The sequence below is a fragment of the Alligator mississippiensis genome, chromosome 8, assembly GCF_030867095.1.
Source record: "Alligator mississippiensis isolate rAllMis1 chromosome 8, rAllMis1, whole genome shotgun sequence".
Classification (NCBI taxonomy): domain Eukaryota; kingdom Metazoa; phylum Chordata; order Crocodylia; family Alligatoridae; genus Alligator; species Alligator mississippiensis.
In genome coordinates this window covers 43,824,016-43,838,522 of record NC_081831.1, presented here as the reverse complement: position 1 = coordinate 43,838,522, position 14,507 = coordinate 43,824,016, and the positions used below count along the sequence as shown (strand labels likewise).

The following is a 14,507-nucleotide window of genomic DNA, read 5'->3' as shown; positions in this document are numbered from 1 at the left end:
GCAATCTTCCTCCTCATTGCTGACATCTCTGGGTTGGTGTCCTCTTCTTCCTCCACCAGCATCTCTGGGTTGACATCCTCTTCTTTCTCTGCCAGCATCTTCAGGTTGGTGTCCCTTCCTCCTGCCATTTCCCACCTGCCAGCTGTTTTCCCAGCTGCTATTTGAGCAGTCCGCAATTTCCAGAGGCTCCGCCCATGTCCCTTGCTGATCCACAGTTGTAGGCAGCTCCAGAATCACAGGGCCACTGCCCGTGATTCCTCCCGGCTGCTGTTCTTCAGGATCCCTGTGGTGAGTACTGGGGTGCATGGGGTGGGGGTCCGGGACCCCTTAGAGGGGCTTTCACTTCCCCTCTCACACATACATCATATTAAAAAGTGATAGCACTTTACTAAAGTTATAGTACTATAAAGCAAGCAGAGCCTGAAAATAAGAAAGTAGCTGTTTGAATTGCATACCCTATTTGAAAATAAAGGTCCAAATACCTTCCATTTGCCTCAGTGAGAACAGCCCAAATAGCACCAGACCTACCCTTGGTCCTACTGAAGTTTGAACTAAAAGTAAGGCTTGTCTGTTAGCCATTTTGAGAGGGGGATATAGGAGGACTGGGGGTATTCGGCCCTCAATCTCATCTGGGGTGACTCACCTGCCATGACTTTGTGATGGGAGAAAGAAGAATTTATACCCCTTTAACGAAATATACACCGTATGCAGCTAAGTTCTAACCAGTTGCAAGGATTTCGTTTATTGAACAATTCTCTCAAGCCAGTTAACTGAAATGAGTGGCTGTCACTTTAAGAGGCAAACCACCACTTTTTTCTGCGCTCACTGAGTCCCAGAACCCATCTCTGACCCCTGCTGTCTTTTCCTCCAGGGATTCTTGATCCAGTTCTCCCGATGGCATCCCAGCAACTATTCTGTCCAGGTAAGTGGAAAATCTTCCTCACCTTCCTTGGTGGTGGGACCCAGCCGCGATTTTGCTCACCCCGCTGCAATCCACTCAAGTTCCTGCATATGCCAGTCTCAATAGGTCTCTAGTCCTTGTCATGCCCCCAGGGGCAATCACTTTTTCTGAGTGGCTACCCTTTATTCCCCGCCCCCAATGTGCATTTGCTCATGAAAACTAACATAATTGGTTGCCAGTGTCAGCTTGCTCCTCAGCCACACTGGCATTTTCACCATGCTTGCCCCACTCCTAACCCCGCAGGGTTACTCCCAGTCATCACAGTAGCAGGGCTGCCATGTCACCCTGTTACAGGGTGAAAGGAAGTGACCTTGTTGGTAAAGCCTTTATAAACCCATTGTCAGGAAATCAAAACATTAATTCTCTCCTTCCAGTGTAATTAAGTAGCAAAACCACTATCTTCAGTTGGGAGACCATGATCTCTTTCAAGCCAAGATAAATTTCAACATGTGGAGGCTCATCCTAGAGGTTATAACCTTTATATATTTAGTTAATTATTATGCAAATGTATGCATGAAGAGGGCACTATTAAAATCTCAGCATTTACCCTTCTGGATATCTATGGATATCTTTTGTATACTGAGAGCAGCAGATGATGCAATACTCCAATTAATATGGAGCTATTAATGCTGAGGTCCTTTGCAATGGGGAGCAATAGTTCTTGGATACAAGGAAACGAAGAACTTGAGAGCTGCTCTTACTAGGCCTGTGCAAGGCTTCAGACTATGCTTTGGATCCAGAGAAGCTTCAGACACATGTATCTCCTTGAAACTTGGCAAGCTTTGTGGCCTCAGCAGGGGCCACCACCCCTGCAGTTTTCATTCCCCTGTGGTGTAATACATACACATGACAAGAGTTTTGCTTTCAATAATTTGGGTTACAGTTTCCCCCACACCCCTGCACTGATCTCCTTGAAACTTGGCAGGCTTCATGCTCTCAGCAGAAGCTACTATCTTTGTGAGTTTCATCCAAATCAGACAAAAAACAACAAAATCATAGATATTTTATTGATTCCCCATTATACCCTACAGCCGAATCTCCAAGGCCACATCAAAGTGGGAACCCTGTCCGGAGCTCCAGATCAGATCCCTGGCATCTGAAGTGGCCAGATCCAAAGCTGGATTGAATAATTGCCTACTCACACAGGCCTAGCTCTTACCTATACCATTTGTGCAAAATGATTTAGGCCAATGACTCCATCCTGTTGTGCTGTATCACTTCTCTCCACAACATGTACCTTAAACTGGAACTGGGGAGCAGCTGATTCATAGATTCATAGATGTTAGGGTCGGAAGGGACCTCAATAGATCATCGAGTCCGACCCCCTGCATAAGCAGGAAAGAGTGCTGGGTCTAAATGACCCCAGCTAGATACTCGTCTAACCTCCTCTTGAAGACCCCCAGGGTAGGGGAGAGCACCACCTCCCTTGGGAGCCCGTTCCAGACCTTGGCCACTCGAACTGTGAAGAAGTTCTTCCTAATGTCCAGTCTAAATCTGTTCTCTGCTAGCTTGTGGCCATTGTTTCTTGTAACCCCCGGGGGCGCCTTGGTGAATAAATCCTCACCAATTCCCTTCTGTGCCCCCGTGATGAACTTATAGGCAGCCACAAGGTCGCCTCTCAACCTTCTCTTGCAGAGGCTGAAAAGGTCCAGTTTCTCTAGTCTCTCCTCGTAGGGCTTGGTCTGCAGGCCCTTGACCATACGAGTTGCCCTTCGCTGTACCCTCTCCAGGTTATCCGCATCCTTCTTGAAGTGTGGCGCCCAGAATTGCACGCAGTACTCCAACTGCGGTCTGACCAACACCCTATAGAGGGGAAGTATCACCTCCCTGGACCTATTTGTCATGCATCTGCTGATGCACGATAAAGTGCCATTGGCTTTTCTGATGGCTTCGTCACACTGCCGGCTCATGTTCATCTTGGAGTCCACTAGGACTCCAAGATCCCTTTCCACCTCTGTGCCACCCAGCAGGTCATTCCCTAGGCTGTAGGTGTGCTGGACATTTTTCCTCCCTAGGTGCAGCACTTTGCATTTCTCCTTGTTGAACTGCATCCTGTTGTTTTCTGCCCACTTGTCCAGCCTATCCAGGTCTGCCTGCAGCTGTTCCCTGCCCTCCGGCGTGTCCACTTCTCCCCATAGCTTTGTGTCATCTGCAAACTTGGACAGAGTACATTTCACTCCCACGTCCAAGTCGCTGATGAAGACATTAAAGAGTATCGGTCCAAGGACCGAGCCCTGCGGGACCCCACTGCCCACACCCTTCCAGGTCGAGACCGACCCATCTACCACGACTCTTTGGGTGCGACCCTCTAGCCAATTCGCCACCCACCGGACTGTGCAGTCATCCACATCACAGCCTCTTAATTTGTTCACCAGTATGGGGTGGGATACCGTATCGAAGGCCTTCCTGAAGTCCAGGTATACGACATCCACCCCTCCTCCTGTATCCAGGCGTTTCGTAACCTGGTCATAGAAAGAGACTAGGTTGGTCAGGCACGATCTGCCCGCCACAAACCCATGCTGGTTTCCCCTCAGCATAATTTGTCCTGCCGGGCTCTCACAAATGTGAGCCTTGATAATTTTTTCAAAGACTTTACCAAGGATGGAGGTGAGACTGACCGGCCTATAGTTGCCCGGGTCCTCCTTCCTCCCCTTTTTGAAAATGGGGACCACGTTAGCCCTTTTCCAGTCCTCCGGGACTTGCCCTGTGCGCCACGAGCATTCGAATATTCCCGCCAGTGGCTCTGCAATGACGTCGGCCAGTGTCTTCAGCACCCTGGGATGGAGCCCATCCGGGCCTGCCGACTTAAAGGCATCCAGTTCTTCCAAGTGACTCTGCACCACCTCAGGATCTACGCATGGAAGTCTGGCGCCTTGCTGCTGCCTCTCTACAACCCCAGTGAGAGACTTGTCGTGCCCCTCGCTTAGGAACACTGAGGCAAAGAACTCGTTGAGGAGTTCAGCCTTGTCCCCTCTATCTGTCACCAATTGCTTCTGCCCATTTAGCAGGGGTCCTATTGCTCCCTGGGCCTTCCTTTTACTCCCTATGTATCTAAAAAACAATTTCTTGTTGTCCTTTACTTGGGTTGCCATCCTCAGCTCCATGGTAGCTTTGGCCCGCCTAACTGCCTCCCTACAAGCATGAGCAGAGGAGGTATATTCATCTTTAGTGATCTCACCCTGTTTCCACTTTTTATGTGCTCCCCTTTTGGCCCTTAGGCTGCCCTGGATTTCTCTGATGTGAGAGATAAACACATTTTATCTGCCAGTTTTACAGATGAGAAGAGTTACCTGTACAAAGAGAGTTCAATGTCTACTTCCAATGACAAAATGGCCACTTTGAATAACCTGAGCACCCATACAGAGATTGCTGTACTAGAACTGGCATTGTTCTTTCAGAGGCTTGTCTGTAATTAAACAGAAAAAGTTCCTAATCATATCCATTTAAAATCCCTGCAAGAGGAACACTGTTTGTCTCTCCAAGTCTAGATATTGTAAACTGCAGATATATTCCTCTGATATCTTCAATAACAGGAAAAAATGTGTTGGTACATTAAAAACTATACAATATGGGGAAATTTGGGGAACTTAATCAGAGCCCTAGGCAAGAAAAGGTTGTGTACCATTGATATGTACATCTTGCTTTTACTGGAATTAATAAAAAAAAATTATGCCAATGCTTATTTCTGTCCCTTATGGTTCAGCAATCCAGAACCAATCCCTTTTATTATGTGTTTTGTATTTTTTTTAGTAATGATATTTAATCTGAAATAAAAATGTTTGATTTCTTGTCATTCCCCTCCTGGTTACTGCACTCAAAATGGTTCTTAATTGTTCACACTTAAAAGGAGAAGGTACAGTTTTTTAGGGTTTTTACTTTTTCATCTTTTTCTCCCTTTTGTGAAGAGTCCTCTTTTTTTATACATTGTTTCTTCCTGACTGTTCCTTTTTGTCATAATGTTAGGTTTTGAAAGCTGAGCCATTGTCAGCCCGAACAGAATTGCTGGCTGACTGACCATCAGATTCTTGTCAGTTCTGCCCCAAGAGCACTAATCAAGGGGAAATTGTTGTAGTGCACAGGGGAGGAAACAGTGTAAAAAGTTTCCTTCTGTTACACTAGTCTTCAGGGTGGCTTTGAACAATGTTATTTTCACTGGTAATACTAAGGTCCCTAATATTCCTGGAGTAACAAAACAGCACAAAAACAACCTCTCTCCTATTATTGAGAAAGTGGCATTTAGAAGCCATATTGATATCTCCAACTGACTACCCAGTACATTCCTCAGCTTTACAAATGTATACATCTATTTTATTTCCTTGGGCACAATAGATGTTCCCTGCACTTCAAATGCAGCTACATCACTGATCAAAGTCCACAGAATGCAGGAGGAACATTTATCCTGAGACTGTATAGAAAAGAGAAGTTAACCCTATCATCAGTTTTTCCTATTTTCAAGTATAAATACAAGGTTTTCCTGGCTGGTTTGGTTTCCCTGACCCCTCCCCACATCCTTCTGGCACTATCCTGAAATTCAAGGAGATCCCATTTAGAAAAGGATAGTTTGCTTAAAATTGCTCATCTCTCATATTACTCTTCTTACATCCACTTTTAAAGGTCTTATACTGAAGTATGCTTTTCAGTTATAGGTTTCAGTCTTTAAATAATGTACAGTATAAAAATACAACTCTGCCTTCTTCATCAGTGTGCAGGTGAGGTTAGTTATGGATAATTAGTGAATACTGGTTTAAGTACTTTGAACTCCTTTATCTTCTCATCCTGGGAATAAACTATTCAAAATCTAAGGGTAATGTTCACTGCTTGTTGAGAAAACTGAGACCCATGAATCGACTGTTCTTGAGGTTACAATTCCTGAACTGTATAAAAGAGCAATAAATCAAAGTATATTCACTGACGTTGAAACCGTCTTCAACTGAGTTGAATCAACATGCCAGCTCCAAATTGTAATTTCACTAAAAATAGCATAATTTACCAAGCCTGACAGTTGCAGACATGAAGGATCTAGGCATGCTGTCCATCTCTGTCTCGTACATACTGTCAAGCCAACATCTTCTGAAAATAAAACCAGAAAATACTTTTTTTAAACATCCCTGGTTCATTGCTATTCATTCTCCTCCCTCCCCTCAACTAGATTGTACCAGACATTAAAAACATTTTGTTGTAAGTAAAAAGTAAAACTAGTGGTCTTCTTCTGTTTATTTTTGCAAGCCTTGATCAGTTTTTTGCTAACTTAAGAGAAGTGGGTGAATGTTGATTGGATATCTGTTTCTCACAAGTGTAGTAACTTTCTGGACCACTACAATTGTAGGGTACAAAAGTAATTAGTGTGTGCATCACAGAGCCTTACAATACAGTAGCTAATATTTCATATTACTGTCTGGAGAGGAAAAGTATAGGCTAGACATAAGGAAAAACTTATTTTCCATATGGGTAACTAGAATCTGGAACACACTTCCAGCAAAGGTGATGCAGTCGCCACCTCTGGCAGTGTTCAAGAGAAGGCTGGACAAGCACCTCATTGAGCTTGTTTGAGTCCAATTGCCTCCTGCCTACGGGAGGGGACCAGACTTGATGATCTTACAGGTCCCTTCTGGTCCTTCTGTCTATGATTCTGTGATGAGAAAACCCAAGTCAAACATCAAACCATATAGATATTTAGAATAAATTTTATTATGATGATAGTGACACTGGTAGGCTTCCAAATTGCTTCAACATTGTAAATATATCAATAAAAAACATTGCCCAACTGACCAATCAAAGTTTTTAAATAGAGAACACCAGAATTCCTGCTAGTGAGGCCCGTGGCAGGGCCCAGTCAGAGGGGCCTGCTAAGCATAGGCAATGCATAGGGAGTGTACGGGGGTGCACATGCACCCCCCTGAGAGTACTGGTGCCCCCCCGGAGAGCGAGCACTCTCAGCTTAGGCGATGGGCAGGGGAGGTAGGCAGAGCACTAGTGCCCCCCTCAAGAAGTGCTGCTGGCACTTCCAGGCATACCACTGGCATTTCCAGGCTCAACATCCGGCAACGGGGGACCCTCCCCCACCACTGAAACTGTCACGGCTACTTTCAGAAGGTGTCTGCTCAACCCACATTTGCTGCCAATGCCTGTGTCTCCACTTACGCGTGGTTGCTGTGCTCCCCCAGGCTCAAGAGGAACACGTCACCTATGCTGCTAAAGGCTGGCACCTGGGACCTAGCTGGATGTGGCTCACCTCCTAGCTACTTGGAGGACATGCTTTGACAGTTCAAAGCAGGCCACCACACTGAGAACATCTTCCGAGTGATAGCTGTCCAGATGGCAGGGCAGCAGCACACATGGTAGTAGTGCCACACAGAGTCCAACTGTACAGTCACAGACCGATGGAACATGGCCCAGAGGTGCAGATACCTCTGCTGCAGCTGTGCAGTTCCCATCCAGATCTGGCAGGCACGCAGCCTTTGGACCACATGCTGTTGCAGGTGGCAGCAGGTCATAGCCAGGCAGTAGCCCCAACTGCCAGACTCCTACAGTGGGTAGAGAGTGCAGGGAAATCTCAGGGCTGCTTCAGCAGTCCAGCTGGCACAAGGGGTAGTCTCCCCAGGTGCCAGTTGGCTGGGACCCAGAAGCTCCTGTCTATTTGTATCATTCAACTATCTAAGGCCCTAAGGCCAACCCAGCTAACTAATAGCTCCTACTGTGTGGGACCAATGGGTGAATGATACAACAAAGTTCCTTGGACAACAAAGGCAAAAAACCAGACAGGAGTGATGTGAGGGTCAAAGGGTCAAAACGTGAAAATGAGTGCTCCTGAGAGGGATACCAAGCAGAGCCCCTTGGGCCACACCCACTGGTCTGCAAAAACATTTGGGGATCTGGAGGATGCAGCCCAGTGGTGCTCCACCCAGAAACGTGTGCATACCAGTGAGAGGAATGCAACCCCACAGTCCCCAGGCACCTTCCCGGTCAGAGCCTCCTACCTGGTCCTGTATAGGGAGCGTTTGGCCAGGGACAGGATTAGGTTGACCAGAAGGTCCTGGGACTTGGTGGGGCTGTGGATGGGGTGTCCAAAAGTAAAAAAGGTAGAAGTGAAGTTCACCCAGAACCCCAGGAGGAGGTTCCAGAGGTAGAGGTAGAGGGGCTGCAGCCTGGAATACTCAAGTGTCATGTGTGCCAGGGTCTCCCTCTGCCTGCAGAAGGGAGAGGAGACTCAGGTGTCTGTAAAGCTTGCCACATACACGCCCATGGTGATGGCTCCATGGAGGAGCTGCCAGTTGAGGTCCCCAGTAGCTCATGGGATGAGAGTGGAGTACTGGCTCAGCCACTTGGGTGCCCCAGCTACACCCTCAATGAGCAGGTCCCATCACGTGGAGTCTGAACAGGACATGAGAGAAGCATAATGGATCATGCAGCACACAACCATGTAGAGGTGGCAGTGATGGACAGTGGAAAAGAAGACTGGTCTGGTGTCCTGCATCTGGCTTAAGTGGTGGAGCAGGGAGTGCCACAAAGTTGGGCAAGGTGCCAGCCCCACAACAAACTCCAGTGGGCTGGAGGACACAGGGGTACAGGGACTGCCACTGTGAAGGACCTAATCAACAATGGAAAGGACGTTGGGAGGTAGGGCAGATTTCACCTCCGGGACCAGACGGCAGTTCGCATGTGCCATGGGTAGACCCATGGACTGAGCCAGCAAAGCAGGGTCCGCCCACTCCTGCCTATTATAGTCTAGGAGGTCTCCAATATGGGTGACACCAGCCGGGATCAACCTCTGTCGCAACCAGAGTGCCTCTGCTCTCATCACCTCCAGCTAGGGGTTCCAGAGGAGGGGCTTGACGAGCAGGTTGGTGCCCAGGATGAGTGTTGCAGGGGACCTGGCAGTTGAGACCAGCCTCCAGGCCCAGAGGAGGTCCTGGTAGAACTCAAGCAGCCCTTGCAGGTCCTACAGGGAGAAGCCCCACAGGCCAAGGAGCTGCCAATCATATCGGAGCCCCCAGAAGTGGCAGAGGAAGACACACTCTAGGTGGCCCCATTCCATGTCACTACTGACACCATATAGAAGTTGCTGCAGGGTCTGAAAGTGGAACATCAGGATCTGGCTGCGCAGCCAAACCAGGCCATGGCCACCCTCCTGCAAGGGGAGGCTCAGGACCTCTACAGTGGCCCAGTGCCATCACGGCTAGAAAAACTCCAGGTCCCATCTCTGGAGCCCTGCCAGGACTTCAGGGGGTACAGGCAGGGTGTGTAAGTGGTGCCAGAGCATGGTTCAGCACCAACACTCTCCCATGCAGGAGAGACACCTGAGGAGCTCTGCCCATTCCTGGAGCTGCTCCACCACCCTTGCCTCCTACTGGTGCCAGTTCTCTGGTGAGGAAGGGTCTGTGGGGGACAGGTATACCCCCAAGTAGAGCAGTGAGCCTTTGCTTCAGTGGATCCCACAGACCATGCATGGGAGTGAACCCACCTGCTACCCATCACCCACCACCAGGCCATGGGCTCCATCAGGGTCCAGCTGAGCTTGACCAAACACTCTGCAGAGGCATACAGCACCTGGAGAGCCTACACAAAGTGGGGCCTGAAGCCAAAATCCCACAGTGTGCCTGTGAGGTACCCATGACCCACTCTGTCAAATGCCTTCTCCTGGTCCAGGGATAGAACGCAAAAGACAGGCCCTCCCAGTGTGCTAGCTCCAGGTCCTGAACCAGGTAAAGGTTGTTGAAAATGAAACATCTGGGCACCGTGTACCTCTGGTCAGGATAAATCACATCCGTCAGCATGGACCACAGGTGCAGAGAGATGGCCTTCACTGCCACCTTGTAGTCTATACAGAGGAGGGACATGGGACACCAGTTCCTCAGGTCATGGGGATCCCACTTCTTTGTCAGGAAGGTCAGCAGGGCCCTCCAGCATGACAGGAGGAGTTCCCCACTTCCCTCAGATTCAGCCCAGACTGCGGCAAAATCCAGGCCAAGGATATCCCAGAAGGCCTGGTAGAACTTCGTGGTCAGCCTGTTGATGCCCGGTGCCTTGTTGCTAGGCATCAGATGGAGGGCAGCTGAAAACAGCCAGAGTGAGAGGAGCCTCCAGCTGGTCTGGGTCACCTGTGCTGACCTGTGGGACTTCCTCCCACAGGGTCTGACAGGCTTCAGCATCAGTTAGATCCAGGGAAAAGATGTCTTTGTAGAAGGCCCACGTGTGTCAGCGCATCTCACCTGGATCCATGAAGGGGGTGCCGTCAACTGCCAGAAGGCAGGTGATGTACTTCTTGCCCCCCCCCCCCGCCTCCTCTCCAGGGTATAGAAGTGGGAGCCACGGTCCTTCTGAAGGAGCTGGACGCATGAGCAGACAAATGCACTGTGGCCATGGTGGTGGTGCAGAGCACAAAGCTCTTCCCATTGCTCCCAACACTCTTCACAGTGGCATGGGTTGGCTGGGTTGGTGGCCACACATCTCTCCAGCTCTAGCACTTCCCACTCACAGTGCTCCTGGACCTCCTTCCTCTTCTGGGTGTGCCACCAAGTGTAGCTGCAACAAAAAGGCCAGATGTACACCTTCTCCACATCCCACCATCTCCAAACTGAGGGGAAAGCTGCCTGTTGCTCCCTCCAGGCCAGCCAGAACTCCCAGAAGGCCTCCTGGTAGCCTGAATCCTCCATCGGACTGTCATTGAAATGCCAGTAGGCTGACCCCAGATGCTCAGGCCCTAGCATTGCCTGGGTCCAGACAAGGTGAGGATCACTCAAAGGGGTCAGCTGGATGCCAGAGGAGTGGCATCTGCCTGGTGGAAAAAATCCACCAACTCTGAGTCCCTCACAGGGGTGTACACATTCAGAAGGTATATCTGGAGTCCTGGGGGGGGAGGGGGTCACTGTGGGGTCCCCAACAAGATTGGCTTGTTGATCAGGGAACCCAATCCCAACTCCCTCTGGTGTGGGACCATAGGTCAGGCTGGAAGTGAGGTATTTCACAGAGGGGGAGGGAAAAGACCCATCAGGCATTGGGGTGGCTTTGGTGTCTGCCTCAGGGTCCTGGGAAAGGGGACCTTCCTCCTCACAGCCCACTGTGGTGAGCCCCATGGCCCTTGTCTCCCCCAGATCATCAGAAGGGGAGGGCTCTACTGCCAGACCTTCTTCTGGGTCAGCTTCAGCCCCAGCACCCATAGTCTCAGGGGGCAGACCCTGGTCAGGGGAGTGAGGGGCTGCCTGCATGGGTTCCTGTTTGGAAGTGTCCAGGAACACCAAAGCCTCCTCTCCTGGGATAACCCATTTAATCTTTCCCAGGGATGGGGTGTTGGGTGCAGCTGGGGAGGCCCCCAGAAGCTGAACTGCTCCTTCTCCCCAGTGATGGTCTTGGGAGGGTGGGGGCAGTCCTCCATGTCAGAGGGCTCCAGCTGTGCCCGGGCCTTTCTCTTGGCTTTGCACCTGGAGTGGACTTGCATCCACTCAGTCATAAGGTGGTCCTCAGATAGACAGGCTTCAGTAGGAGAAGGTGAGGGTTAGGGCAGTTACATTGGGGGCACACCTAGGGGCATGGGGGCATCCCACTCCCTCTCCTCCCCCTGCTGCTGTCCCATCCCTGGGACTCCACCAAACTTGGTTGAGAGGTGGGGTCCCCTGAGCTCATGGGAGGGCTGGTAGTTGTAGCTGGGGTGCCAGGAGGGCCCAAGTGGGTAGGGGCACTGGTGGTAGGGGCACCCCTCTTGCCAGTGGGACCTGCACATGCCCTCCCTGTCTGGCCCATGGGGCGCTCATGCTGTCAGTGTCCCAGGACATGGCACCAGAAGCACTGCAGGTCCCTCACCATATAGAAAAACCTCACTAGGATTCCCTGAAAAGGAATTATTACGCTGGCCTCAGCCTCCAGCTATGCTCCCACCACCAGCTGGATCATGACCTGATGACATAATAAGCACATCTGGCAGAGACCGGGGTCTCAGCACCCCAGTGAGAGGGTCACCACCAGGGAGATAACTCTCCCTAGTGTTTGGGGATGGGGGAGCAGGGCCCAATTGGGGATATCAAAGCTGAGGACCACTTTGGTCCCCAGCTCTTCTAGAGACTCGAGGGGAAAGTACTCGCCCTCCACCGTGAGCCCCCTTTCCACTGCCTTTTGTGCGGTGGCCTCCAAGGCAAGGAAAAAGACCCCTATGCCATGAAAGTGGGAAGCCACCAGTCTTGCGGGCCCCCACTACCTGAACCAGAGCCTGCACCTAGGTCTCAAAATGAAGGTTCTCCCACTTGGGCATTTGACACTTCACCCTGTGCTTCTGGGTGAGTGCTAAAAAGGGGGCCCTGCTGTCCAAGCTGGAAGGGATGGTGGTGGAGAATCCAGGCCCCACAGCCGTGGGTCACCCCACAGCCACCTGTGCATAGCTGTGGTTCCCCCACTGGAAGGCTTCATTGGTGGGGCCAGGGCTAGGGACAGGGTGAGTGAGTGTGCTGGTTGGTATGGCACACCTGGTCCCTTCAGGCGCTGGTGGTCTAGGTTTGGGAGTAGGGCCCTTGCCCTTCCCACACCCAGCTGTGGAGAAGGATGAAAGGGAACCCTTCCCACTGCCCTTGTTCTTGGTTCCTGACGGTGGGGAAGGGGGCTTGGGAACCCCTCCAAGAAGGGCTTGGCCAAGGTAGACCCCCCTGGCCCTGTTGGCTCCCTGCTGGAGTCTTGCCTGCCCCCAAAGAAGAGAACTCAGGCTTCTCTATCCCTGGAGGAAGTCATTTGAACTCTGCCTCCGGAGTGGGAGCTGCAGGGGCATGCATCCCCTTGGGGGCCTGGCTGGGATCTGCCCCCATAGTGGGGGCTGCAGGAAGTTCTGTGGGGACATCTTCCCCCCTGTGAAGGTTCCTGCCCTGCCATTGCTTCACATCAGGGTAGGGGAAACAAGAAAGAGAACTAAAAATGTACAGTGGGGCTGATGAATCTAATAGAGGAAGGCTGAGGTTATGGGGGGGGGGGAGATTTGGGGGAAGGAGAAGGGGGCTGAAGCTCGCTGAGCTACATTTCCACAGAAAAAAGCCAGGAGGGCTATGCTTGAGGATTGTGGGGGAGGGGGAACACACACACACGCACGCACCAAACACCAGGGCAGGGGAAGTGGACCCCATGATTTACCACACAAGGGCAAGAACACACAGGGAAGGCTGCTGAGGCAGATGTAAAAGATGGCTGGAGTGGTGGAGGGGCTTTGTTTGTTGAAGGTCAGTCCAGGAGCCCCTCAGGCCTTCAGTCACTCAGCAGTAGCACAGCAGGCAGGAAAACAAAGCAGGATCAGATGTAGTGAGGCAGCTGTGGTGGAGGTCAGGCGCAATCAGTCAATTAGAGAGTAAGCCAGCGCAGGTGTGGTGTCAGGTGATGCAGTAGGGAATCTCCCTCTCTTCTGAGAAGGGACAGCAGCAGAACAGATGGCAGCAACAGCAGCAGTGATGGTAGGAGCTGTCCAGTTCATCCACTCAGGTTGTGCTTCTCGTGAAAGTGGAGGTGAAGGTGGGTGTTTGCCTGCCAAGGCAGCTGGGGCAGGCAAGGCACCTTTAGGCTCCAGCAGTGATGGTGGGGAGGGGCCCACAGGCAGTGCAGGCTCTCTCTCCAGGCTGTCCCTGACCACGACTTGGCAGCAGGCCTGGTAGCAGGCTGGAACAGAAGTGTAGAAGCTGGGGTGCAGTGCTGGGGTGTGATGCAGTGCAGTGGGCCCCTCCCTGACAAGGGGTAGTGGCATGCAGCAAAGGACCCCCCCCCCCCAATGGGAGAGGGGAGCAGCAGCCCAAGGCAGGAAGGGGTGCAGCCATCTTACCCCCAAAAGCTCTGAGAACAAGCTAGCAGCAGCCAGAGGCAAGAAGGGGCCTGGCCTCCCCAGAAGCTCTTGAGACCAAGCATGCAGCAGCAACAACAACAAACCAAATGCCTAGGACAGGAAGGGGTATGGCCAGCTTCCACCCAGAGGCTCTTCCCTCAGAAGCTCCTGAGGGCAAGTAGACCTGAGCTGACTAGGTTTTTATATTGCTGGGGCTAACACAGGGCAGATATTTATATTGCTAGGGTGCTGGCACCAGGCTCTATCTCCCCCTGGTTGCAGATCCAGGAAGAGCTAGTTATTTTGCCCCAAGTGGCACAACTTGCCCCACACCAAAGTGCATGTCTGGGTACATGCACTGAGGCAAAAATTTCTGGCTCAAATTTGTGGCACTCCTATTTGAACTGCTGCAAGTGCACATGCCTGCATGTGTGGATGCTCCCATTGACTCAATGAACTTGACAGTAGTTTAGAGTTAGGCATATGCTTAAGTGTTTTGAATTGGGAACCTAATGAGAAAAAGACAAATAAAACAAGCTAGTAAATCTTTGGTTAAAACCTGTCAATAACCCCACACTTGCCTATTTAGTAGCCATCCTTTTTCCAGGAAAGTCAGTGTTGTTAACTTCCTCTTTAGCATCAATTAACACTGCCCCCTCAGAAATGCTACAGATGAACCAAGCTATGCTTCATCAGAATTCAGCACTGCTGTTGTTATAGTGCAGAGGGAGAAAACAGGAATTAAATGAGACTGGAGCACTAAAG

The 14,507-nt window shown here is 50.9% G+C and overlaps 1 protein-coding gene across 1 annotated transcript; it reads right to left on the bottom strand.

Annotated features, from left to right (window-relative positions):
• Positions 1 to 233: 233 nt before the first annotated feature.
• LOC132252193 (uncharacterized) lies at positions 234 to 13,920 on the bottom strand. The gene is made up of 4 exons (XM_059733006.1): positions 13,743 to 13,920; positions 10,241 to 13,582; positions 9,888 to 9,991; positions 234 to 295 (listed from the first exon to the last, which is right to left on the bottom strand). Exons 2-4 carry the CDS (start codon positions 11,164 to 11,166, stop codon positions 234 to 236), a joined length of 1,092 nt encoding a protein of 363 aa, XP_059588989.1. The 5' UTR covers positions 11,167 to 13,582; positions 13,743 to 13,920.
• Between the last annotated feature and the right edge of the window lie 587 nt (positions 13,921 to 14,507).